Source organism: Mobula birostris, chromosome 17 (genome assembly GCF_030028105.1).
Source record: "Mobula birostris isolate sMobBir1 chromosome 17, sMobBir1.hap1, whole genome shotgun sequence".
NCBI classification, from domain to species: domain Eukaryota; kingdom Metazoa; phylum Chordata; class Chondrichthyes; order Myliobatiformes; family Myliobatidae; genus Mobula; species Mobula birostris.
Window position 1 is genome coordinate 24,434,928 of NC_092386.1, and position 25,593 is coordinate 24,460,520.

At 40.6% G+C, this 25,593-nt stretch overlaps 1 protein-coding gene across 6 annotated transcripts in view; it reads left to right on the plus strand.

Moving 5' to 3' along the window:
- Window positions 1-25,371, plus strand: part of apc (APC regulator of WNT signaling pathway) — a 210,190-nt gene extending 184,819 nt beyond the window's left edge. For all 6 annotated transcript variants that reach the window (XM_072281388.1, XM_072281392.1, XM_072281389.1 and 3 more), the window contains 7 exons: window positions 390-768; window positions 1,690-1,785; window positions 9,653-9,792; window positions 10,207-10,284; window positions 10,866-10,982; window positions 17,118-17,332; window positions 17,828-25,371. In XM_072281388.1, the coding sequence (XP_072137489.1) occupies window positions 390-768; window positions 1,690-1,785; window positions 9,653-9,792; window positions 10,207-10,284; window positions 10,866-10,982; window positions 17,118-17,332; window positions 17,828-24,473 (7,671 nt within the window). In that variant the 3' untranslated portion in view covers window positions 24,474-25,371. The remainder of the gene's footprint in view (window positions 1-389; window positions 769-1,689; window positions 1,786-9,652; window positions 9,793-10,206; window positions 10,285-10,865; window positions 10,983-17,117; window positions 17,333-17,827) is intronic.
- Window positions 25,372-25,593: the final 222 nt, after the last annotated feature.

The window sequence follows — 25,593 nt, forward strand, 5'->3', positions numbered from 1 at the left end:
TATTGATTAGAAATTGTTCCATTTAGCAGGAACATAGAATGAAGTTGCCGTATGGAATACTTGCAATCAAATTCAGAACTCAAGAATTTCACTAGTTTTTGTTTGCAGATTTGTACCTTCTGATATTTGTATTAGAATAAAAAATGACATGGTTAGATGCAAATAAAAGATAGTTATTCAAACAGTTGAATTATTGTATTAATATTTCTACATCTGCTTAGGGATCTGGTGATAAAGTCAAGAGAAATGATAAGAGGAATTGAATTAGGAAAAATTGTAGTTTGGTGTATTGTTTCCAAATGAATATTTTTTGTTATTTGGCTTTATATTAATAATCGTAGATCCGTAATGTGAATAGAATTAACCTTTCTGGTTCACTTGGGCTATAGGTGGAAATGGTATACTCGCTGCTGTCAATGCTTGGCACACACGACAAGGATGATATGTCTCGAACTTTGCTAGCAATGTCTAGTTCTCAGGACAGCTGCATAGCTATGCGTCAGTCTGGTTGTCTTCCACTGCTCATACAGCTTTTGCACGGCAATGATAAAGACTCTGTGCTGCTCGGCAATTCACGTGGCAGTAAGGAGGCCCGTGCACGGGCTAGTGCTGCACTACACAATATCATCCATTCGCAGCCAGATGACAAGAGAGGAAGACGGGAGACCCGTGTTCTTCACCTGCTGGAACAGATCCGTGCATATTGTGAGACATGTTGGGAATGGCAGGAGGCACATGAACAAGGCGTTGATCAGGATAAAAATCCAAGTATGGCATTTTCTGAGGAGTGTTTTATGTGACTAACTTTGGATTTTTTATTATTAAAAAAGATGCAACCTTTCAAAAAATTTATTATATGCATAATATTATTAGTTGGTTTTTTTTGTAAATATGAGAAATAATCCTGTACAATAAGAGGTTTGGGTTTCTCAGGAAACACAACTTGGGGGCTTTTCCAGCTAATTGGAATATATCATCCTTTCCCTTCTTGAATGTCCATTGCATCTGGACTGCTTGTATTAATGCATTCAGTTTAATTATCATTACCTGTCTGCTAGACATTTATGCAATGCTTGATTTATATGTGCTTACTCAAAAGCTATCACTCATTTTGTGCACTGTATAGTTTCTATTTAGATTAGTGTTTTCTGAATGTCCATTTAGTTTATAAGATATTTTGCAGAATGATATACTGTTATGGCACTGAAAGTGACTATATTGGTATATCATGTTTTAATACCTTTTCATCTTCGTAAATAGTTCAATTAATTTTGAAATTCAGGTTCCTTAGAGTTGATTAAACAGTTTTACTATCAACAGAAAAAATGCTATGAATATGTAAGCCTGTTTTTTGCGTATCTGTATTCTAACTGATTGAGAAGTTGGACAGACAAATGCAGCAGTGGAAAGCATTTCCTGAAATGTTTAATGTACATTTAGAAATTTGAACTGTTCTTATTGCATCAATCAAAAGGTTTGCTAGTTTAAAGCAAACCTTTTGATTGATGGAATAAGTGATAGCAAATGTAATTTGTCATTTGTTGGACAAGGAATAGTACATCAGTATTTGTAGAGGTTCATTTTATTGACCAATGATTCCTAGAATTTGTTCCTAATGTTCACTGATTATAATACTGAAATTTGAATTACACACATAAATCTCAATTCAAAGGCATTGTATTTCCATAGTGCCATCTCCAGTGGAACACCAGATCTGTCCTGCAGTGTGTGTACTGATGAAGCTTTCCTTTGATGAGGAACACAGGCATGCAATGAATGAACTTGGTAAGTTATATCAAACATGTTTTCTGGATTAGATTCCATACATAATTCAAACATAGTTCGGAGCAGAACAATACAGTGGGCCCTCCTTATCCGCGAGGGATTGGTTCCGGGACCCCTCGCGGATACCAAAAAACGCAGATGCTCAAGTTCCTTATTCAACCTGTTTTAATGCGGTGGACTTTAGGACCCAGCAGAACTGCAGACCTTATTTAACCTGTCTCAGTGCGGTGGGCATTAGGACCCGGCGGTGGAGCTCTGAATCCGCAGTGTTTCTGTTCACGAAAGTAATCACGATCGCGATTTAAAATAAAGTGGAAATAATAAAGCGATCAGAAAGAGGTGAAACACCATTGGTCATTGGAAAAGCTTTAGGCTACAGTCGGTCAACGATCGGAGCAACTTTAAAGGATAAAATGAGAAAGGCCCTGCCCGATTACTACAATTATTACTGAGCAACGCAGTGGTTTAATTATTGGGTTTTGGGTTTTTGATCCTGCACTTCAACCCAGCAGGGATGGACAGCATGCTCGGGAGCAACCTGTCACTGGATCGAACTCGGGAACGATCTGTCACTGGATCGAACTTGGGAACTTCTGTTCCCGAGCCCGGCGCTGAAACTTGCGTTTCTTAAGTATTTTATATGCCTAGAAAGGTAAAATATATACTATATACTGAGACAAACGTTTGACTAACTGACGCTGAATAATACCGGATGCACCTGTTCCGACTTACTTAGTAAGCGAACTTCCGGTTTTTTTTTCAATGTTGATCCACAAAAACCTACGCACATCCTCCCGTATACTTTAAATCATCTCTAGATTACTTAGAATACCTAATACAATGTAAATGCTATGTAAAATAGTTGTTATACGGCATTGTTTAGGGAATAATGACAAGAAAAAAAAGTCTGTACATGCTCAAACAGCAAGTGCTGGAAGAGCACTTTCAGGTTTTCTCGATTCGCGGTTGGTAGAATTTGCGCATGCAGAACTCGTGGATAAGGAGGGCTGACTGTGATGAGTTAATGATCCTTGGTTGGAAATCCTTAGAGGAACCCTACTGTTGGATTCCAAAACTGTGCACCATAGATTTGATTTCTAATTTTGCTTTGGAATATTTTTGGATGAGGGGTCAGAACAAAAGTGGAGTTACAGAACTGAGGTTTGCTCCAGCAAAGTGCACTTTGCTATTGTAAGAAGAGCAATGATGTTGACCTCCACCATTTGCAGGTTCAGTCTACAGTTCAATACAACATTGTTATTGTGCAAGATACTGGGACACATAGTTGTTGGTCAACTTGTTTTGCTGTGTGTAGTATCTTGTAAAAAGAGGTGTTCAATTTTTATATCAATTATTTGATTTTCTTTTGAAATCTATTATATTATTGAAGCACACCCATAGTATTGGCCTTTTCACAAGGTTACACTAAATAAAACCAGCAAGAATTACAGATTTTCTTTGCTCGGAGAGCTAAAAGAAGAAATGAATAAGCTTTTAGATAATGTAATGCAAGAATAGTTTGCACACAAGTGCACGCCTGACACTGTGACCACTCAAAGTTTGGTCATTGTGATCCTTAGTCCCCCAGCATATGCAGTCATCTATGTATAACAACTTCGGATATACATAAACCAATAAAACCATCCATTAAGGGGAAAGTGATTTTCAAATTCACATGCAAATCTAGAGGGGAAGATAAAGCCAGCAGACCCACTGATTTACAGTGCAAGGAATTGTCATTAGTTAACAAAAATAGCACTACAATCCTTAAGGGTATCCAAGATCCTTTTGATCAGTGGGTCTGTTTAATGGGTTTGTGGAATTCTCCTAAGGCATGTGATTCAAACAAGGTAACAACCTTCAGTAAGTTAACAAGTACATGAGTGCCATGTGCATTAATTGTTCATTATGTAGCCACATCTGATGCTTTTATGCCAGCATTGCATATACATTTGTTATTTTGTCTCTGGATAGCGGGTAGGATATGCTCACTCTTCATCTTGGAGCAGAAGAACCCAGGCCAGAATAGTTGCTGGCTGAGGCCATCAGATATTTGTACACCTGCTTAAAAGCTTCATGCAAAATTCTATTGATTATGCAAAGTTGCTAATTAACCAACCCACACACTATGCACACTATTCCAATGATTTATTACTGATGCTTCTCCTCCACCCATAGTCATGATCAGCTCTTTCCTCCAATCAAAACAAACTTCTGGAGGAATCCAGTGGGTCTGGCAGCTACTTTAGTGGAAAATGGACAGTTGTCATTTTGGGCTGAGGCCCTTCATCTGGACTGAGATAAAAGATCACATGATGCCCACCCAACAATGTACTGTAATGTATATTACTGTCTGGCATCTCTTTTCATGCGGTGACCATCCCTCCAACTCAGTTCCTTAATCGTGAGGAGAGGCCGAGGAGGAAGTGAGGAAATCTTGGGCGTCAGGCATTGTAAACCATTGGAGCCTCTTCTTCCAGGGAATTTGAGGCTTGACATTACAGGACCGAACTATCAAGTTTACAGGTGATCAAAACATGGATGCATGGTAAACTGTAGGAGGATATGTAGATGGGTAGCATCAGCTAAGAAATCAGAAGTGTTACATTTTGTAGGAGGAATGAGGAGAGACATTGTAAACCATAGAATCATCATCATCAGGTGCCATGCCCAGTTTGAGCTTTGACTGCCATGGCCCACACACTCCTGTTTCAGGTCAAGTGAATCAGTTCATTGGTACTCCTGTCCAGTTCTCTGGCTGCTATCTCCATCATTTGTCTTTGTTTTCCTCTTGCTTTCTTCCCTTCAATCTTTCACATAATTACCGTGCATTCTAACTCCTCTTTCCTAATTACATGTCCAATGAAGTTACGTGGCCTTTTCATGATCTCATACATTATTTCTCTTTTTGTGTTTGCTCTGTTCATGACATCCTCGTTAGATATTCGTTTCGTCCATGATATTCTTTGCATCTTCCTCAAAAACACATCTCTGCTGCTTCAATTCATTTCCTCATGTTACTAGATATTGTCCAACATTCTGAGCCATATAACATAACTGGATAAACGTAACATTTCAGTACTCTAAGGCGGGTTGAATGTCTAGTTTAGTATTGGTCAGTATACTCTTCATTCTCGTAAAGGTGTCTTTTGCCATCCCTATTCTTCTTTTGATTTCCGTGTCCCACCTGCCATCTGATGTCACCCAGCTTCCTAAGTTGCAAAAGTTCTGTACTTGTTTTATGTCTTCCCCATTTATTCACAGCCTGCAGATAGGATTCTCCTTCTTTTTGGATATCACCATACATTCTGTCTTTTTGCAATTGATAGACCTATTTTTGCACCTTCTTCAACAACCATATCAATTAAGTTTTATAGTTCTTCCTCCGTACTTGCAATTACCACAGTGTCACCCGCATATTTGAAATTATTGATGTTTACACCACCAACTTTGATTCCCAAGATGTCTCGTATTTTTTGTAATATTGTTTCACTGTACACACTAAATAAATCGGGGGAGAAAATACACCCTTGTCTCATGCCTCTCTGGCACTGAGCCTGGCACTGTTGTGCAGGAGGGAAAGAGGGAGAAGAGGAATGCGGTAGTCATAGGGGATTCCATAGTTAGGGGAACAGGCAGGAGATTCTGTGAGCCTGATAGAGATACCCGCATGGTGTGTTGCCTCCCGGGTGCCAGGGTACGGGATGTCTCGGATCAGGTCCAGAATATTCTGAAGGGAGAGGGCGAGCAGCCAGTTGTCTTGGTACATGTTAGTACCAGTGACATAGATAGGAGAAGGGAGGAGGTCCTGAAGAGAAATTTCCGGGAGTTAGGAAAGAAGCTGAAAAGCAGGACCTCCAGGGTAGTAATCTGGGGATTGCTACCTTTGCCACATGCTAGCGCGGGCAGGAATCGTAGGATCAGGCAGACGAATGTGTAGCTGAGAGACTGGTGCAGGGGCAGGGCTTCGGATTCTTGGATCATTGGGACCTGTTCTGTTCAAAATGGACAGGTTACACCTGAACCCGAAGGGGACCAATATCCTTGCGGGAAGGTTTAATAGAGCTGTTAGGGAGGGTTTAAACTAATTTGGCAGGGGGATGGGAAATGGAATGATAGAGCGGAGGAAGGGGAAAACAGAAATAAATCTAAGGTGGTGAACAGTAAAGATGTGGCAAATGAAATACAATGTTGGAAAGTATGGTTATGCACTTTGGCAGAAGAAATAAACGAGCAGACTATTATTTAAATGGAGAGAATTCAAACTTCTGAGATGCAACGGGACTTGGGAGTCCTCGTGCAGGATACACTTAAGGTTAACCTCCATGTTGAGTCGGTGGTGAAGAAGGCTAATGCAATGTTGGCATTAATTTCTAGAGGAATAGAGTATAGGAGCAGGGATGTGATGTTGAGGCTCTATAAGACGCTGGTGAGACCTCACTTGGAGTACTGTGGGCAGTTTTGGTCTCCTTATTTAAGAAAGGATGTGCTGACGTTGGAGAGGGTACAGAGAAGATTCACTAGAATGATTCCGAGTATGAGAGGATTAACATATGAGGAACATTTGTCCGCTCTTGTACTGTATTCCTTGGAGTTTAGAAGAATGGGGGGGAACCTCATAGAAACATTTCGAATGTTGAAAGGCATGGACAGAGTGGACGTGGCAAAGTTGTTTCCCATGATGGGGGAGTCTAGTACAAGAGGGCATGGCTTAAGGATTGAAGGACGCCCATTCAAACAGAGATGCAAAAAAAATTTTTTAGCCAGAGGGTGGTGAACCTATGGAATTTGTTGCCACGGGCGGCAGTGGAGGCCAAGTCATTGGGTGTATTTAAGGCCGAGACTGATAGGTATCTGAGTAGCCAGGGCATCAAAGGTTATAGTGAGAAGGCGGGGGAGTGGGACTAAATGGGAGAATGGATCAGCTCATGATAAAATGGCGGAGCAGACTTGATGGGCCGAATGGCCAATTTCTGCTCCTTTGTCTTATGGTCTTATAATCTCATCTTTTTCCATGATAATGGTACCGTCCTTTGCTTTCAGACATCCACCTGAAGAACAGAGGAGCTTTTTACCAGTGATATTCTTGATTTGTTGATGTCACTTTTTTGGATCAGTAATTGGAATTCTTTCTATTTGCTCACATTCCTGGTTTAATCATTCTTGTTTGGCTTTTTGACATAAGCTTTTAACTTTTTTATCTAAGGACATATTCTATAGGATTTGCTTTCTTCCGTCTCCTTTCTTCCATTAGATTTCATGAATATTCATAATAATTTCATATCATTATGAATACCTACTTTAAAAACCATCCAAGACGCTTGTGGACCTGGAAAAGTCCAGGTGATAGCACTAGAAATCAAATTGACTTTATTACTATAAACCAAAGATTTAGAATCTCAATGACTCAATGCAAAACATATCCAGGTGCAGACTGTAATAGTGACCATAACCCATTAGTATGTCATGTAAAAGTAAAACTTTAAAAAACTAAAGAAGTAAAAACCTGAACAATCCCTTGACTACTCGCAATTAAATAAAGAAGAAAACTTGACAAAAATTTACAATTGAAGTAAGGAATAGATTTCAAAGTCTAGAACTAGAATCTGTTGAAGATGATAGCAATCATGTAGAAATGAGTTTAACTCTCTAAAGGATGCCTTGGTAGAATCAGCAAAGTTAGTGATTCCTAAAAAAGAAAAAAGCACAAAGAATAAGTGGATGACAGATGAAATCAAAAATCTAATGGAAGAAACCATAGAATACAATTCTAAAAAAGGTTACAGATAAAGGGAGTTCTAGGGGTAAATATGAATAGTTTGTTGGAAGTAGCACAGTAGATGGAGAAAGTAGTTAAAATGAAAACCTTGGGTCCAGGGCTTTATAAATATAGATCATGGGAGCTTATAAGTCATTCTGAACCTTTATAAAACACTGGTTTGGCCACAACTAGAGAATTGTGTTTGGCCTGTCCCCTAAAACTCTCACTAATTTTTATAGATGCACCGTAGAAAGCATTCTTCTAGGGTGCATGACAACCTGGTATGGAAGTTGTCCTGTCCAAGACCGGAAGAAGCTGCAGAGGATTGTGAACACAGCCCAACACATCACACAAACCAATATTCCGTCCTTGGACTCACTTTACACCGCACGCTATCGGAGCAGTGCTGCCAGGATAATCAAGGCCACGACCCACCCAGCCAACACACTTTTCGTCCCTCTTCCCTCTGGGGAAGGCTCAGGAGCTTGAAGACTCGTATGGCCAGATTTGGGAACAGCTTCTTTCCAACTGTGATAAGACTGCTGAACGGATCCCGGATCTGGGCTGTACCCTCCAAATATCCAGACCTGCCTCTCGTTTTTTTTTTTGCACTACCTTACTTTCCCTTTTCTATTTTCTATTTATGATTTATAATTTAAATTTTTAATATTTACTATCAATTTGTACTCCAAGGAGTGCAAAGCGCAGAATCAAATATCACTCTGATGATTGTATGCTCTAGTATCAATTGTTTGGCGACAATAAAGTAAAGTAAATCTGGACATGACAATTGAAAAAACACATGAAAGATTCAGAGAGGGTACCAGAGATGAGGGACTTTATTCACATAGATAGATCAGGGAATCAGAATCATGTTTCATATCAGGAGCACATATCGTGAAATTTGTCGGTTTGATGCAGGAGTACATTATAATACATAATAATAAAAATAATAAATTACAATATATGCAAAAAATAAATAAGTAGTGCAAAAGGAGAGGTAAAAATACTGAAGAAGTGTTCATGGGTTCATTGTCCATTCAGAAATATGGTGGTGAAGGGTTAAAAACTGTTCCTGAAACATCAAGTTTGATTCTTCAGGCTCCTCTAACTCCTCCTTGATGGTGGCAATGAGAAGAAGGGTTGACCTGGGTGCAGTGTGTCCTTAATGATGGATGCTGCCTTTTTGAGGCATCACATTTTTGATGACGTCCTGGATGCTTGGGAGGCTACTACACATGGTGGAGCTGGCTGAGTTTACAACTTTCTGCAGCTTAATCCAATTCTGTGCCGTGGCCCCTCCATACCAGATGGTGATGCAGCCAGTTAGAATGCTGTCCTTCGTACATACGTAGAAATTGACGAGTGTCTTTGGTGACATACAATTCTCCTCAAACTCCTAAAGAAATATAGCTGTTGTTGTGCCTTCTTTGTAATTACATCAATATGTTGGGCCCAGGATAGATCCTCAGGTAGGCGAAAGATAGAGAATAGAAGCTCAGGTTGTTCTCCTTGGAACAAAAGAGAAGTTGCAGGAACATATGATTTTTAAAATCAGAATGGCACTGAGTAGATAGAAAATGTTCTCATTGTTGGAAAATTCAAGAATGACAGGGCATAGAATGAAGATGAACAGCAAATAACCAACAGTGACGCCAGGGAAAGCTTTTCCTTTGCAACGAGTAGTAAGGGGTCTGAATGCACCACCAGAGATGGTAACAAAGGCAGATTCAGTTGTGATGTTAAAAGGGGGCTGAATTTTCAGCGTTATGGGGTGAGGGAACCAGCACTGTTCTAATGAGCCAGGACAGATACAGCAGCCCAAGTAAGATCCTTTGACCTTGTAACTGCTCCATAATTTACTCTCTGATTAATTAAATATTTTACAGTGATAGCCTTCATTGTAATTGAAGGCTGCAAATTAATATTTAATATATTGTTTAAAATTTAAAATGATGTTTTTGGCTCATGCTTTTAAAAACACATTATGAATACTTTCAAAGCTAACATTTTATACTCTATTCTTGGTTGGTGCAACTGTAACAAAACCCAATTTCCCTCAAGATCAATGAAGTATGACTATGACTATTGTTATATCATATGCAGGTGGTTTACAGGCAATAGCTGAATTATTACAAGTGGATTGTGAAATGTATGGCCTCACCGATGACCATTACAGTGTTACATTGCGAAGATATGCTGGGATGGCACTTACAAATTTAACTTTTGGGGATGTTGCAAATAAGGTGAGCAGTTTGTTGCAGATGAAGTTTAGTTTTGCATTTTCATCATGCCCTTGACTTTTGGAGAGATGTAAATATAATTCCATTGTTTCTTTTTTGGGAGGGGGAGATTGGTTGCTTCAGAATGTCAGCAACAGCAAAAATTTTTTGTCATCTTTTCAAGAGAATGTGATCTATGAAATCATTGTAGATGGTCACATTCTGAACAATTATATTTAAATGAGAAAATACTTTAAGATTATCATAAAATTAATATGTATCAGACTTATTTATTTTGCACAGTCTTGTTCTACAAAACAGTCCCCACCTTGCACTCAATTCCTAATTTTCGGCCAATTTGTGTTTAAGTAGTCTTAATAATTAACTTCATTTTTTCATGTTACATCATGCTTCTGCAATACTGCTTCCTTTACACAGGCTACACTCTGTTCTATGAAAGGTTGTATGAGAGCAATGGTGGCTCAGCTTAAATCAGAAAGTGAAGATCTGCAACAGGTAGGAATGGATATTAAACCTGAGCTTCAGTGAAGCGTCAGTATTTAATTTACTGGGTCAGTCAAAGTTATTGAAGTATAAAGTTTCTCTGAATGCACTGAGTACCTAAAAAGATCATTCATGTGAGGTTACTGCCTTGCCACAGTGAGAATATACTTAAAAAGAATAATATAAATAAGGATTGAATTATCTCATCAAAATATCTTCTTTCATTTGCCAAGGGAGTATATACAAATTCTTATATTGTCCAATTATTACATTTTTTTCTTTTAATTGGATATGCAGGCTTGCATCTTTGAATCACATTTTACATTATTTGGCTGTTCATCACTGTGTACGTTCAACCCTAGTACAAATGTATAACCATTTCCTGAAAAAATTTTTGCCGCCTCTGTAATAATTTCTTATGACAATGGTTTCTCCAGTGGTCAGTTTTTTGGAAGTATTGTCATACATGAACGTGACTTTGGGCTTGCAGTCTAAACATTAAATTAGGAATAAATAGGAAATAAAATATAATAGTATATCTATAAAATCATAGTATTCCCTATTATCATTACTTTAATTGTCAAATGTTTCAGGTAATTGCAAGCGTGTTGCGAAATTTATCATGGCGAGCAGATGTAAACAGTAAAAAGATCTTGCGTGAAGTTGGTAGTGTGAGTGCTTTAATGGAATGTGCACTGGATGTTAAAAAGGTAGGAAATGATTCTTTTCACAAAGTTGAAATTTATGATGTTTCCTCCCAGAAAGTTCACAAGAAAAGGTGACTTCCAGATATTCAGGAGTCTCGTTATCTTTGTTGATTATGTTTCAAACGCTCTTTTGCATGGCTATGATGCAACAACTACTTACCTTTCATAAAAATTAATTCTTTATGTGACAATTCAGCGCTTCCTTTGGAGGAAAGAATTGTCAACCAATAAATACGTGTCAGTTTTTATCCTACTACAAGGCCAGCTTACAGAAACTTGTTTAACGTCAGAAAAAGATATTATATCATAAGACCATAAGACATTGGAGCAGAAGTTAGTCTATTTGTCCCATTGAATCTGTTCCACGTTCAATCACGACTGATCCTTTTTTTTTTTAACCCCTCCTCTGCCCCACTCCACGGCCTTCTCGTAACCTTTGATGCTGTGCCCAATCAAGAACCTATCAAGCACTGCCTTAAATGCACCCAACGACCTAGACTCCACAGCTGCCTGTGGTAACAAGTTCCACAAATTAACCACTCTCTGGCTAATGAAGTTTCTCTGCATCTCTGTTTTAAATGGACGCCCCGCTTTCCGGAGGCTGTGCCCTCTTGTCCTAGACTCCCCACCATGGGAAACATCCTTTCCACAACTTCTCTGTCTAGGCCTATCAACATTTGAAAAGATTCAATGAGATTCTCCCCCCCACCCCCATCCTTCTAAATTCCAGCAAGTACAGGCCTAGAGCCATCAAACGTTCCTCATATGATAATCCTTTCATTCCCGGAATCGTCCTTGTAAACCCGCTCTGAACTGTCTCCAATTCCAGCACATCTTTTCTTAGATAGGGAGCCCAAACTGTTTACAATATTCAAAGTGAGGTCTCACCAGTGTCTTATAAAGCCTCAGCATCACATTCCTGCTTTTTTCTAGACCTCTAGAAATGAGTGCTAACATTGCATTTGCCTTCTTCACTATCGACTCAACCTGTAAGTTAACCTTTAGGCTGTTCTGCACAGGAACTCCCAAGTCCCTTTGCATCTCAGATTTTTGATTTTCTCCCCATTTCGAAAATTGTCTGGTCTTTTATTTCTTCTCCCAAAGTGCATGACCATTTTCCAACATTGTATTTAATTTGCCACTTTCTTGCCCATTTCTCCTAATCTGTCTGTTCTTCTGTAGTCTATCTGTTTCCTCAACACTATCTGCCCCTCCACCAATCTTCGTATCATCTGCAAATTCGGCAACAAAGCCATCTATTCTATCATTTAAATTATTGATATACACCACAAAAAGAAGAGGTCCCAACACCGACCCTGCAGAACACCACTAGTCACTGGCAGCCAATCAGAAAAGGATCCTTTTATTCCCACTCACTGCTCCTACTAATCAGCCAGTGCTCTAACCATGCCAGTAACTTCCCTGTAATATCATGGGCTCTTAACTTGGTAAGCAGCGTGTGTGGCACCCTTGTCAAAGGCCTTCTGAAAATCCAAATATACAATATCCACTGCATCCTCTTTATCTATCCTACTTGTAATCTCCTCAAAGAATTTCAACAGGTTCGTCAGGCAGGAGTTCCCCTGAAGGAAACCATGCTGACTGTGTCCTATATTGTCCTGTGTCACCAAGTACTCCATAACCTCACCCTTAACAATTGACTCTGACATCTTCCTAACCACTGAAGTGAGGCTGGTTATCCGCAGTTCATCTGGTCCGGTTGACTTGTGTACCTTTAGGTCTTTCAGCTTTTTGAGCATCTTCTCCCTTGTAATAGTAACTGCACTCACTTCTCTTCCCTCACACCCTTAAACATTTGGCACACTGCTAGTGTCTTCCACAGTGAAGACTGATGCAGAAAACCTATTTAGTTTATCTGCCATCTCCTTGTCCCCCATTATTATTTCTCCAGCCTCAGTTTCTAGTGGTCCTATATCCACTCTCATCTCTCTCTTACTTTTTATATACTTCAAAAAGCTTTTCTATCCACCTTAATATTGTTCCTTTAGATTATGAGGACACATAGTCCTCTTTTATTGTCATTTAGTAGTGCATGCATTAAGAAATGATACAATATCCCTCCGGTGTGATATCACAAAAACACAGGACAGACTGAGACTGAAAAACTAACGAAACCACATAATTATAACATATAGTTACAACAGTGCAACAATACCATAACTTGATGAAGAACAGTCCGTGGCACAGTAAAAAAAAGTTCAAAGTTTCTCGAAAGTCCCACATCTCACGCAGACAAGAGAAGGAAGAAAACTCTCCCTGCCATGCCAGACCACAGTCCGACTCTGAGTCGTCCGAAAACTTCAAGATCTGATCAGCCCTCCAACACCGAGTACCGAGCACCATCTCGATACAAGCGTTTTGACCTCAGCCTCGGTCGCCAGCAGCAGGCAAAGCCGGGGATTTTGGGGCCTACCCCTTGGAGATTCTCGATCGCACAGTAACAACATGGCGAGCCAGGCATTTCAGAAATTTCTCCGGATGTTCCTCTTCTTCTCGCGTCTGTCTTCATCAAATCAGAATTGTCCACAGCCCCTATTTATCAGAAACGATATCATTTCACCGGAGAGCTGCGCGCGCTGTGTCACGCTGCCATCTTCTCCTCCCGCCAAGTTTGCTAGCTTGCTTTCATATTTCATCTCAGCCTAGCTCTTTGAATTCTCTCTTCAGGACCTGTTTGCTTTTCCTTCCTATGTCCTTGGTACCAATATGTGCCAAGACATCTGGCTGCTCTCCCTCCCCCTCCAAAATGCTGTGGACACAACCTGAGATGTCCCTGACCCTGGCACCCGAGAGGCAACATACCATCCAGGTGTCGCATTTGTGTCCGCAGAATCTCCTGTCTGTTCCTCTGACTATTGAGTTCCCTATCACTACCACTCCCCTCTTCTCCCTCTTTCCCTTCTGCACCGTGGACCATGTTCAGTGCCAGTAACCTGGTCTCTGTGGCATTCCCCTGGGTGGTCATCCCCCACAATAGTATCCAAAATGGTATACTAATTATTGAGGGGAATGACCGCTGGGGTGCTCTGCACTAACTGCTTACTCACCTTCCCTTTCCTTCTCCTGACAGACACCCAGCTACCTGCCTCCAATTTAGGGGTGACTACTTCCCTGTAACTCCAATCGATAATCTCAACACTCTCCTGTACAAGCCAAATGTCATCCAGGACATTTTCTTGGAATCAATTTTCTAATTAGTTACTAAAGCAACTGACTATTGATCATAATGTGAATGAGGAAATTGAACAGTATTTAAGAAGGATTAATCTATAAGTGTGCTAAGAATCTCAGATGGTGATGTGGAAGCATACAGAAGTGAGGTAAATCAGCTGGTTAAGTGGTGTCACAACAACAACCTTGCACTCAACATCGGTAAGACCAAAGAATTAATTGTGAACTTCAGGAAGGGGAAATTGGAAGAGCACTCCTGTCCTTATCGAGGAGTCAGCGGTGGAAAGGGTGAGCAGCTTCAAGTTTCTGGGTTTCAACATCTCAGATATCTATCCTGGGCCCAACATACTGATGCATACATGAAGTAGGCACACAAATAGCTATACTTCCTTGGGAGTTTGAGAAGATTTGGTATGTCATCAAAGACTCCAGCAAATTTTAATGTGGAGAACATTCTGTCTGGTTGCATCACCTTCTGGATCACACAGGATGGAAGAAAGCTGCAGAGGCTTTGTAGACTCAGTGTGCGCCGACACAGACACTAACCTACTCACCATCAAGTACATCTTCAAAAGTTGATGTCACCTGTTGTAAAGGCACTGCCTAGAAGCAGGTAATGGCAAACCACTTCTGTACAAAATTTTGCAAAGAACAATCACGGTCAAGACCAAGATTGGCCACGTCGTATGACATGGCTCATAATGAATTAATGTGGAAATTATTACCAGTTGCCTCTTGTGATTTCAAAAGATTTTTTAAGTGCAGACTGCTATGTAATCACAGCATGGAAATGGACATTATGTATGGACAAATGGCAGTATATATATGTTGGTTTAAAGCAGTAGTTTAACTTTGAGACTCAGTTGGATTGTGAAGAAGTGAAAGATTGGTCTGCATTTTTCCAAGGGTATAGACAGCTTATGTTTGTCAAACCTGCCAAATGCTGAGCAGCAGAACTTGTTTACAAGGTACAACAAAGTGTGAATGTTGGGGATAAATCTTTGTTAAATGCTACAAAATATGCAAATGGTCACTTGAATTATGGGAAGGTTAAAAATGAATTCTCCACAAAATGAATATCAAGCCCTACCATCCCATTCAATATTAAAAAATAGATTCCGGGATATAATGTTAATACATTTTAAAATGAAATCTGCCTGAAAGATAATTATTATAGTCTACAATGTATCTAACAAATATTTCTTGACAAAAGAACCAACCGATTCCCCTCCACCAGCACCCTCATTGCCTGGCTGAACTGGTCCTCGCCCTCAACACTTCTTCCTTCGACTGCTCTCAGTCTGTCCAAATGCAAGGGGTAGCCATGGGCACACAGTTGGGCCCCAGCTATGCCTGCCTCTTCATTGGCTATGTAGAACTCTCCTTGTTTTGAGCCTTTTCCAGTAATACGTCCCACCTTTTCTTCTGCTACCTTGACAACTGCTTTGGTGCTGCTTCATGCACCCATGCTGAGCTTGTCAATTTCATCAACTTTGCCTCTAACTTCCACCTGTCCTTAAATTCAGTTGGTCCAGTTCTGAGCCTCCCTCTCCTTTCTTGATCTCTCTGTCTCTCTGGAGACAAACTGTCAACTGACATCTTTTATGAACCTACTGATACCCACGGTTATCTTGACTATACCTCTTTCCACCCTATCTCCTGTTATTCCCTTTTTTCAGTTTCTTCACCTCCACTGCATCTGTTCCCAGGGTGCATCTTTCCAAGCTAGGACATCGGAGATGTCCTCCTTCAAAGAACAGATTTCCCTCCTTCCACTATTGATGCTGCCCTCACCCGCATCTCCTTCACTTCCCAAACATCTGCGCTAACCCCATCTGTTTAGGTTCCTCTTGTCCTTATCTACTACCCATCAGCCTCTGCGTCCAACACTTCATCTTCTGCAACTTTCACCATCTTCAAAGGGATCCTACCACTAAACGTATCTTTACCTGTCTCCCCCCCTGCCCCCCCCCGGCTTTCCTGCAGGGATTGTCCCACCTGTGATTCTCTTGCCCGTTTGTCCCTCCCCACCTCCCCACTAATCTCACTCCCGGCACTTATCCCTGCAGGTGATCTAAGTGCTACACCTGCCCAGATACCTCACCTCCATTCAACGTCCCAAACAGTCCTTCCAAATGAGGCAACATTTCACCTGCGAATCTGCTGGGGTTGTCTATTATGTCCAGTGCTCCCAATGTGACCTTCTTTACATTTTTGAGACCTGTTGTAAATTGAGGAATTGCTTCGTCAAGCACCTCCGCGCCATCCGCCTAAAGTAAAACTTCCCAGTGGCCAAACACTTTAATTCTGATTCCTTATATTCTGTTTGGGTAGCCTTCGACCTGATGGTACAAATATCAATTTCTCTTTCTAATTTAAAAAAAAATTTCCTTCCTCCTCCCCTCTTCCTCTATTCCCCACTCAGGCCTCTTACCTCTTCTCATCTGCCTGTCATTTCCCCTTGGTCTGCTCCTTCTTCCCTTTTTTGTATGGTCCAATCTCCTCTCCTATCAGATTCCTTCTTCTCCATCCCTTGAGCTTTCCCACTCACCTGACTTCACCTATCACCTTTGAGCTATCCTCCTCCTCCTTCCCCTTCCCCCCATTTTTTTTATTCCGGCATCTTCCCCCTTCCTTTTCTGTCCTGATGAAGGGTCTTGGCCCAACGTAGATGCTGAGTGACTTGTTGAGTTCCTGTGGCATTTTGTGTGTGTTGCCTTGGATTTCCAGCACCTGCAGACTTTCATGTGTTTTTAGATGTTTGGTCTTTCGAGGTAGACACAACAATAAAAGTGATTAAGGAAATTAAAGTTTTGTGGTATTCAAATTTATTGCATATCAGAAAGCTGCATCATGTAGCTACACCTGATACAGTTCCAAAATATCCTCTATATGAACTGAAACAAAATTGAAGTTGAATATTTTCTTTCTCTCTTGTTTTTAAAGGAATCAACTCTAAAGAGTGTTCTCAGTGCCCTTTGGAACTTATCTGCACACTGCACTGAGAATAAGGCTGACATCTGTACTGTGTGTGGAGCACTTGCCTTTTTAGTCAGCACTTTAACTTACAGAAGCCAAACCAATACACTTGCCATTATTGAAAGTGGAGGTGGCATCCTAAGGAATGTTTCCAGTTTGATTGCTACAAATGAAGATCACAGGTACATGTAATCTTTGATTTGTTGAAAATAGGGTAATGTTCCTCAGCCTTGATTTCAAATTCTCACATTTCACTAACTTTTCTCCTTTCGTGTCCTCGGTCAGTTCATCTTGAGTCCCATTTCTCAATTTCCTAAAGCTATTACAACAGCTTCTGATTGCTCAACTTCCCTTCCTGGTCTTTGTAGTAGTAACATTGTTTATCAGTAGTAACCCTGCTCCAATCCATTTTTATCAATCTTCCACTTCAAACCCTGCTTTTATCCCCAGCCTCATTCCCCTTTGCCTTTATCTCTTTCATCTTCTCTCTTCACTCATAAGTACATCCCCATTCCCACCCCCAATGACTTTACTTCTGTTACTTTTCCACCCCCTATCAATTAACAATGTGTAATGTTTAGATCTATTAAATATGTTCATATTTATTAAGTTTAATATAGGTCTGTTATTTTTTGATTTGAAGATATCTATCTAAATAAATCTTATTTTCTACCCAGGCAAATCCTCAGAGAAAACAATTGCTTACAGACGTTGCTGCAACACTTAAAATCTCACAGTCTGACAATAGTTAGCAATGCATGTGGAACCCTTTGGAATCTATCGGCTCGAAATGCCAAGGATCAAGAGTCTTTGTGGGACATGGGAGCAGTTAGCATGCTCAAAAATCTAATTCATTCTAAACACAAAATGATTGCAATGGGAAGTGCTGCAGCTTTGAGGAACCTGATGGCTAACAGACCTGCCAAATACAAGGATGCCAACATCATGTCTCCAGGATCAAGTCTACCATCTCTGCATGTTCGAAAACAAAAAGCTCTGGAAGCAGAGTTAGATGCTCAACAGTTATCAGAAACTTTTGATAATATTGATAACTTGAGTCCCAAGGCATCTCATCGCAACAGACAAAGACACAAACAGGGCAGATACAGTGAATATGTTTTAGACTCTAGTAGACTTGATGATGGGGTATGCAGGTCAGAGAGTTTCAACACTGGAAACATGACTGTCTTATCACCTTACGTGACTTCCTCAATGCTACCGAATTCATCAAGAGACAGCAGGGGAACTGTTGATAGCTCCAGACCAGAAAAGGAGAGAAACGTAGAAAGAGATCGAAGAGGACCAGATGCTGCTTCCTTTCCTCCTGAAAATGCACCAGATCCTTCCAAAAGATTGGGGAGGCAGGTGCCTGCCACCACAGCTCAAATAGCCAAGGTCATGGAAGAGGTATCAAGTATGCATTTATCATCAGAGGACAGGAATTCACCGTCAGCTTCTGATTTGCACTGTCTGCCAGAGGACAGGACTGGAATGAGACGAGGTTCTTCATCTCATCCCCATCCTAACATGTTTAACTATAGTAAATCTGAAAACCCCAACAGAACCACCTCCATGCCTTATGGGAAAACAGAGTACAGGAGGTCATCAAATGACAGTTTAAATAGTGTTAGCAGTAGTGATGGATATGGTAAAAGAGGGCAAATGAAGCCGTCGATTGAATCCTTCTCAGAGGATGATGAAAGCAAGTTCTGCAACTATGAAAAATATCCAGCTGATCTCGCCAATAAAATTCACAATGCCAATCATTTGGAAGACAATGATGCGGAACTGGATACACCAATTAACTACAGTCTCAAATACTCAGATGAACAGTTAAATTCTGGCCGACAGAGCCCGTCACAAAATGAACAATGGGCACGCCAGAAGCATATTGTAGAAGAAGAGATGAAAAGAAATGAACATAAACAGTCTAGAAGTCAACCCTCTGGATATTCTATTTTTTGTGAAAATACCTGCAGTGGAGAGGAAGGGCATATTAAATTCCAACCTCGATTTAGTCAGTCAGATTGTTCTTACAGTACCAGGGCACATAACAGTTCTGATCAAATTAGAGTCGACTCTGAACACAGAATGAACCAAAAAATTAATCCATCTCTTTGCCAAGTGGATGACTATGAAGATGACAAACCAACCAACTACAGTGAGCGTTACTCTGAAGAAGAACAGCCTGAGGGGGAAGAGGACAGGCCCACAAATTATAGTATGAAGTTTACAGAGGAGGAACACCATGTCGAACAGCCAATTGATTATAGTTTGAAATATGCTACAGAAGTGCCTCCCTCTTCACAGAGTCAACCTTTTATATATTCGAAAGGTCCTTCAGTTCAAAACACAACAAAAGACCATGCATCATCAACTTGTGGAAACACACCAACTTCCAATATCAACACTACCAGCCAACAGAGACGACTTCATCCCAGCCCTGCACAAACAAGAACAACTGCTGCTCCTACTGTTCAGAAACCAACCACTTGTAAGGCTCCTTCAATTAACCAAGAAACCATGCAAACTTACTGTGTGGAGGATACTCCTATTTGTTTTTCAAGGTGTAGTTCACTTTCTTCCTTGTCGTCAGAGGATGAGATGGAAGGTCGTAGCCAAGCCAAACATGTAGCAGATGATGGCACCACTCTGCAGATCATTGACCTCAAGGAAAATAATGGACAGCTACCTGTTGAAACAACAATAGATGAGGCTTCCTCTACTTCACATCATACCCGAATGAAACAGAATAGGTTGCAGGCCACTAATGTGTCTCAACCTGATATTGGTCGTCAAAAAGCTGTTGAGTTCTCTTCAGGTGCAAAATCACCATCGAAGAGTGGGGCTCAGACTCCGAAAAGTCCACCAGAACATTATGTGCAGGAAACTCCTTTGGTGTTTAGTAGATGCAGTTCTGTCAGTTCATTGGGAAGCTTTGAAAGTCAGTCAATTGCTAGCTCCATTCAGAGTGAACCTTGCAGTGAAATGGTTAGTGGAGTTATAAGCCCAAGTGATCTTCCAGACAGTCCAGGACAGACAATGCCTCCAAGTAGAAGTAAGACTCCTCCGCCCCAGCCAGCTCAGCTAAAGAGAGATGCACATAAAATCAAGGATCAGACTAATGTTAAGAGCAGAGAGGTTGGCCAACGGCAGGAGGCTGTGAATGAAGCAGTTCAGAGAGTCCAGATTCCTCAGGATGGTGATTGTCTGATGCATTTTGCCACAGAAAACACTCCAGATGGATTCTCATGTGCATCAAGCTTAAGCGCTCTTAGCCTGGATGAGCCGTTTATTCAGAAGGATCTTGAGCTCACAGTAATGCCTCCTGTTTATGAAGATGATCACAAGAATGAAGAGATTGTTAAGAAAGAAGATGTAACTGAGAAAAATAAACGTAAAGTAGAGAAATCTGCAGAACCTGAGAAAGATATACTGGACGACGACGATGATGATGATGATATTGATATCTTAGAAGAATGCATAAATTCAGCCATGCCAACTAAATCTTCAAGTAAAGCTAAGAAAACTGCTGCTAGTACTACATCACGGATACCACCTCCTGTAGCAAGAAAACCAAGTCAATTGCCTGTGTACAAATTGCTTTCTAATCAAAATAGAGTTCATTCTCAAAAGCACGTCAGTTTTAACCATGACATATTTAGAGAAGATATGCCACGAGTTTACTGTGTTGAGGGGACTCCAATAAACTTTTCAACAGCAACATCTCTAAGTGACCTCACCATTGAGTCACCTCCAAATGAATTGGTAAGTTCAGAGGCTATTCAGCCTGCGTCTGAATCTACAGTGTTGGAGAAGAGAGATACCATACCTACTGAAGGCAGGAATATGGATGATGCAGAGACAGCAAAAGGTCTTACTACTGCCCAGTCAGGGCAAGATGACAAAATGGAGGAAGGTGATATTTTAGCTGAATGTATAAACTCTGCTATGCCAAAAGGAAAGAGCCATAAACCCTTCAGAATTAAAAAAGTGATGAGCCAAGTTCAACAAACATCAAATTCTTTGAACAGTGCAAATCCACAAGAGGCAGAAAAACAAAACCCAACATCTCCAATGAAGCCATTGTCTCAGAACAATGAGTGCAAGGTGCGTACATTACAACGTCCATCCATACCTGATCCTGAAAGTAGCTTCAATGCTGAAGATCCCTCCACAGAACACAGGAAAGACATGGAGAAAGGTGGCAAAAAGCAAGTTACAAAAAACATTGCTGGGGATTTTCAAGATAAGCCACCTAGTAACGATAACCGTGTGCGTGGAGGCTTTGCATTTGACTCTCCACATCATTATACTCCAATTGAAGGAACTCCATATTGCTTTTCCCGAAATGATTCCCTCAGCTCACTCGACTTTGATGACGACGACACTGATCTCACAAAAGAAAAAGCAGAATTAAAAAAACAAAAGGGCAAAAAGGACAATGTTTCCAGTGATGTAAAAAGTTGTAACAGCAAACAAAATCCAATTAGTCAACAATCTACTGATAAAGTTCAACCAAGTCAAAAATCTGTGTCAGGGAGAGGGCAGTCAAAATCTGCTGTACAGAGGCAGGCAGTTTACTCTCAAACACCAAAGGACAACAATGTCCAGGAAACAGTGACAGATGAAAAAATGCAAAATTTTGCCATTGAAGATACTCCTGTCTGCTTTTCTCGTAATTCATCATTAAGTTCACTTAGTGATATTGACCAGGAGAATAATAATAAAAAAACAGTACAGCATTCTGAACAGGGAGAACACACAAGTAGCCAAGTTGCAGTGAACAGACCACCAGCATCTGGCTATGCCCCTAAGTCATTTCATGTTGAAGACACACCAGTGTGTTTCTCTAGAAATAGCTCCCTTAGCTCTCTTAGCATAGATTCTGAAGATGACCTTCTCCAAGAATGCATCAGTTCAGCTATGCCGAAGAAGAAAAAGCTCCTTGCAAAAGGCAAGAGTAACTGGGAAAATACAGGAAGTGATACCTCGGCAGCATCAGCAGAGGAGATGAATGAGTCGATGAATTTAAGAGACCAAGTACAAAGCCCTATTTCAGAGCAAGCTTTCTCTCCAGATTCTGAAAGTTTTGATTGGAAAGCCATTCAAGAGGGTGCTAATTCTATAGTCAGTAGCTTGCATCAGGCTGCTGCCTGCCTGTCAAGGCAGGGCTCTTCTGATTCTGACTCCATTCTCTCCCTCAAATCTGGTATTTCCTTAGGGTCACCCTTTCATCTTACACCTGATCAGGAAGAAAAACCATTCACTTCTAATAAGGGCCCTAAAATAGTGAAACCTAGTGATAAAATCACCAGTGACAATAAAAAGAACGAAGAAGAAAATGTTAAAGCAATTCGCGGAGGAAAAAGAGTCTATAAAAGTTTAATAACTGGGAAGGCCCGTTCTAATATTGAGACTCCTACCAACCAGCCAAAAAACTCCCAACAGGCAAATATGCCAATGATCTCACGCGGAAGGACCATGATTCACATACCTGGTGTAAGGAACAGTTCACCTAGCACTAGCCCTATTCCGAAGATGCCACCTAAAAATATAACCTCTAAAAGTCCAAACTCTGGGCAGAGCTCAAGTCATTCATCAAGAGGTATTAAAACTCCATTAAAATTAGAGTCAAGTCCAATAGGCAAGCAAACAGTTGGTCAGGGAGCATCCAGCAGCAAAGGATCTTCTAGATCAGGATCTAGAGATTCTACTCCTTCTAGACCCTCCCAGCAGTCATTATCTAGACCCATGCAATCTCCTGGTAGGAATTCCATATCTCCAGGGAGAAATGGGATCAGCCCTTCCAACAAAATGTCACAGCTTCCAAGAACATCCTCTCCAAGTACTGCCTCAGCTAAACCGTCAGGATCAGGAAAAATGTCCTACACATCTCCAGGCAGACCATTACAACAGGCCACACCAAAGCAAACAAGCCTAGGAAAGGGCACACCTTCTATAACCAGAAGTGAGTCTCATTCTAAAGGTCTAAGCCAGAGTAGCAGCAGCACCGTACCGGGAAAAAGAGTAGAATTGTCAAGAATGTCTTCAACAAAATCCAGTGGCAGTGAGTCTGACAGATCTGAAAGGCCTACATTAATGCGCCAGTCAACATTTATAAAAGAAGCCCCAAGTCCAACTTTGAGGAGAAAATTAGAAGAATCTACTTCTTTTGAATCTCTATCTCCACCTTCTAGGCCTACATCACCAAGATCACAAACTCAGACTCCAGTTTTAAGTCCATCCCAGCATTTGGATGTGATGCCCAGTCATTTACTAAACCAAACCAGTAGTTGGAGAAAAGTGCCTCCAAACCAGAATCTCTCTGCAGAACAGCTGGAAGGGCGACCTATGCGGAAACATGACATAGCTCGATCTCATTCTGAGAGTCCTTCAAGGCTTCCAGTCAATAGATCAGGTACATGGAAGCGTGAACATAGCAAGCATTCTTCATCTCTTCCTCGTGTTAGCACGTGGCGTAGAACGGGGAGTTCTTCATCAATTCTGTCAGCTTCTTCAGAATCAAGTGAGAAGGCCAAAAGTGAAGATGAGAAACCACATCAGGGAAGTTGTGCACATGGTAGCAAACAAGGCAAGGAAAACCCCGTTCCTCTGAGAGGAACTTGGAGGAAAATTAAAGATAATGAAATTCCACAAATAAATAGCCATGTTCAGAATAATTCAACTGGACATAGCACTGAAAGCAAAAATTTAGTTTACCAGATGGCACCCCCTGTATCAAAAACTGAGGATGTCTGGGTGAGAATCGAAGACTGCCCAATAAATAACCCTCGCCCTGGAAGGTCTCCAGCAGGTAATACACCACCAGTTATTGATGATTTGCCCGAAAAGATGTGCCCAAATGATGACGAAGGTTCAGGTGATGCACAGAACAAACCATCTTCAGAACACAGAACTCTTCCTCACGGTTTAAGAATGGAAAAATGTTTAAATTCATTTACTCATTTGGATAGTCCAGAAAAAAAGGCGGCAGAAACAAGATCTGCTATGAACAGTTCTGCTACCTCACCAGAAACAGAGACTACAATTGTCACTGAGCGTACCCCCTTCAGTTCAAACAGCTCAAGCAAGCACAACTCACCAAGTGGTACAGTTGCTGCAAGAGTAACTCCTTTCAACTATATACCCAGCCCTCGAAAGAGTAGCACAGATAATAGCACGACACGGCCATCACAAATTCCAACGCCTGTAAACAACAACAGCAAGAGAAAGGAAAGCTCTAAATCTGAAGCTACTGACTCCAGTGGAAATCAAAGCCCTAAACGTCACTCTGGATCCTATTTAGTAACTTCTGTTTGAAATAACATTGGTTGTATAAAATTGGTTCATTATGTATGATTTTTTTGGAACAACTATCTGATATTTGAAGTTATCTGTTTTACAAAAATTATTGATCAACTAAGATGCTCTTGTAAATATCTGCTTTTTTCCTTCGCAGAGGGACTTTGTTAAGGAAGCCATATTTGTTAGAAAACTATATTATTGCTGGTGGACATTTGACAGGCGCATTTGGTTGGGAAGTTTGACATTATTCCTACAGCTGTCAAAGACAACAATGTACAGTCAGTTTTACTTGTATTATGTATGAAGAGTTCCTGCCATGATCCCTTTATGTATTGCTTGGCTTATGTAACTTAAAAAAATACTTGGAAATAGTCTAGATAAATCCATTAAAATATATCAATCATGTTCAACATTTTAACAGCAAAAAAAGGTCAGGGAGTTTAACAAAAAATAGATATTTAATTACATGCAAAAAAGTGAATGAGGTAAGTATTAATATTCCACGTTAGTAATTGTGAAGTTTCCTAATCCTCTAGGTAATCATGCAGCTGTGAAATTCACAGCCTTATGATTTCTGGTGCAACAGCCTTCCCCAGCCTGCTCATGTGCATGATCGGATCGGACGGTATGTTGTCTGAAGCAATGACTCAATTTTGTGATCACATGATGTGCATAGATAGCTACAGTGTATTAATGTACACTGCTGTGTGTGTGCTGCAAAAAGAGATTGTCTGTAACCTGCAGCTTTGGACTGGAGTATTTTTTTCCTGACCTAGGTTTTACCAGAAAAGTAGATAGAGCCATTGCTATGCTGTAACTTGTTGTATATTGTTATTTGAGGTCAGATGGCTACTCTTTTACGAATGATACAAAGTGTTTCAGAAGATCTAAATGAACATTTCAAAATAAATTATTACTGTATGTATTAATTTTTGTGTCACTTGAATTCTTGTGGATAAGATGTTCCAGCGAACCAGTGTACAAGGAAATTTCTCATCCGCAATTTCAGTTTGACCCACTAACAGGCTGGAGGGGCTGGAGAGATATAGCTGTGACTTTCCATATGATTGCTTCATACTTCTCCACAATTCGGAGGTCATTCAGCCCATTGGTTCCACGCCAGCTCTCTGACTCT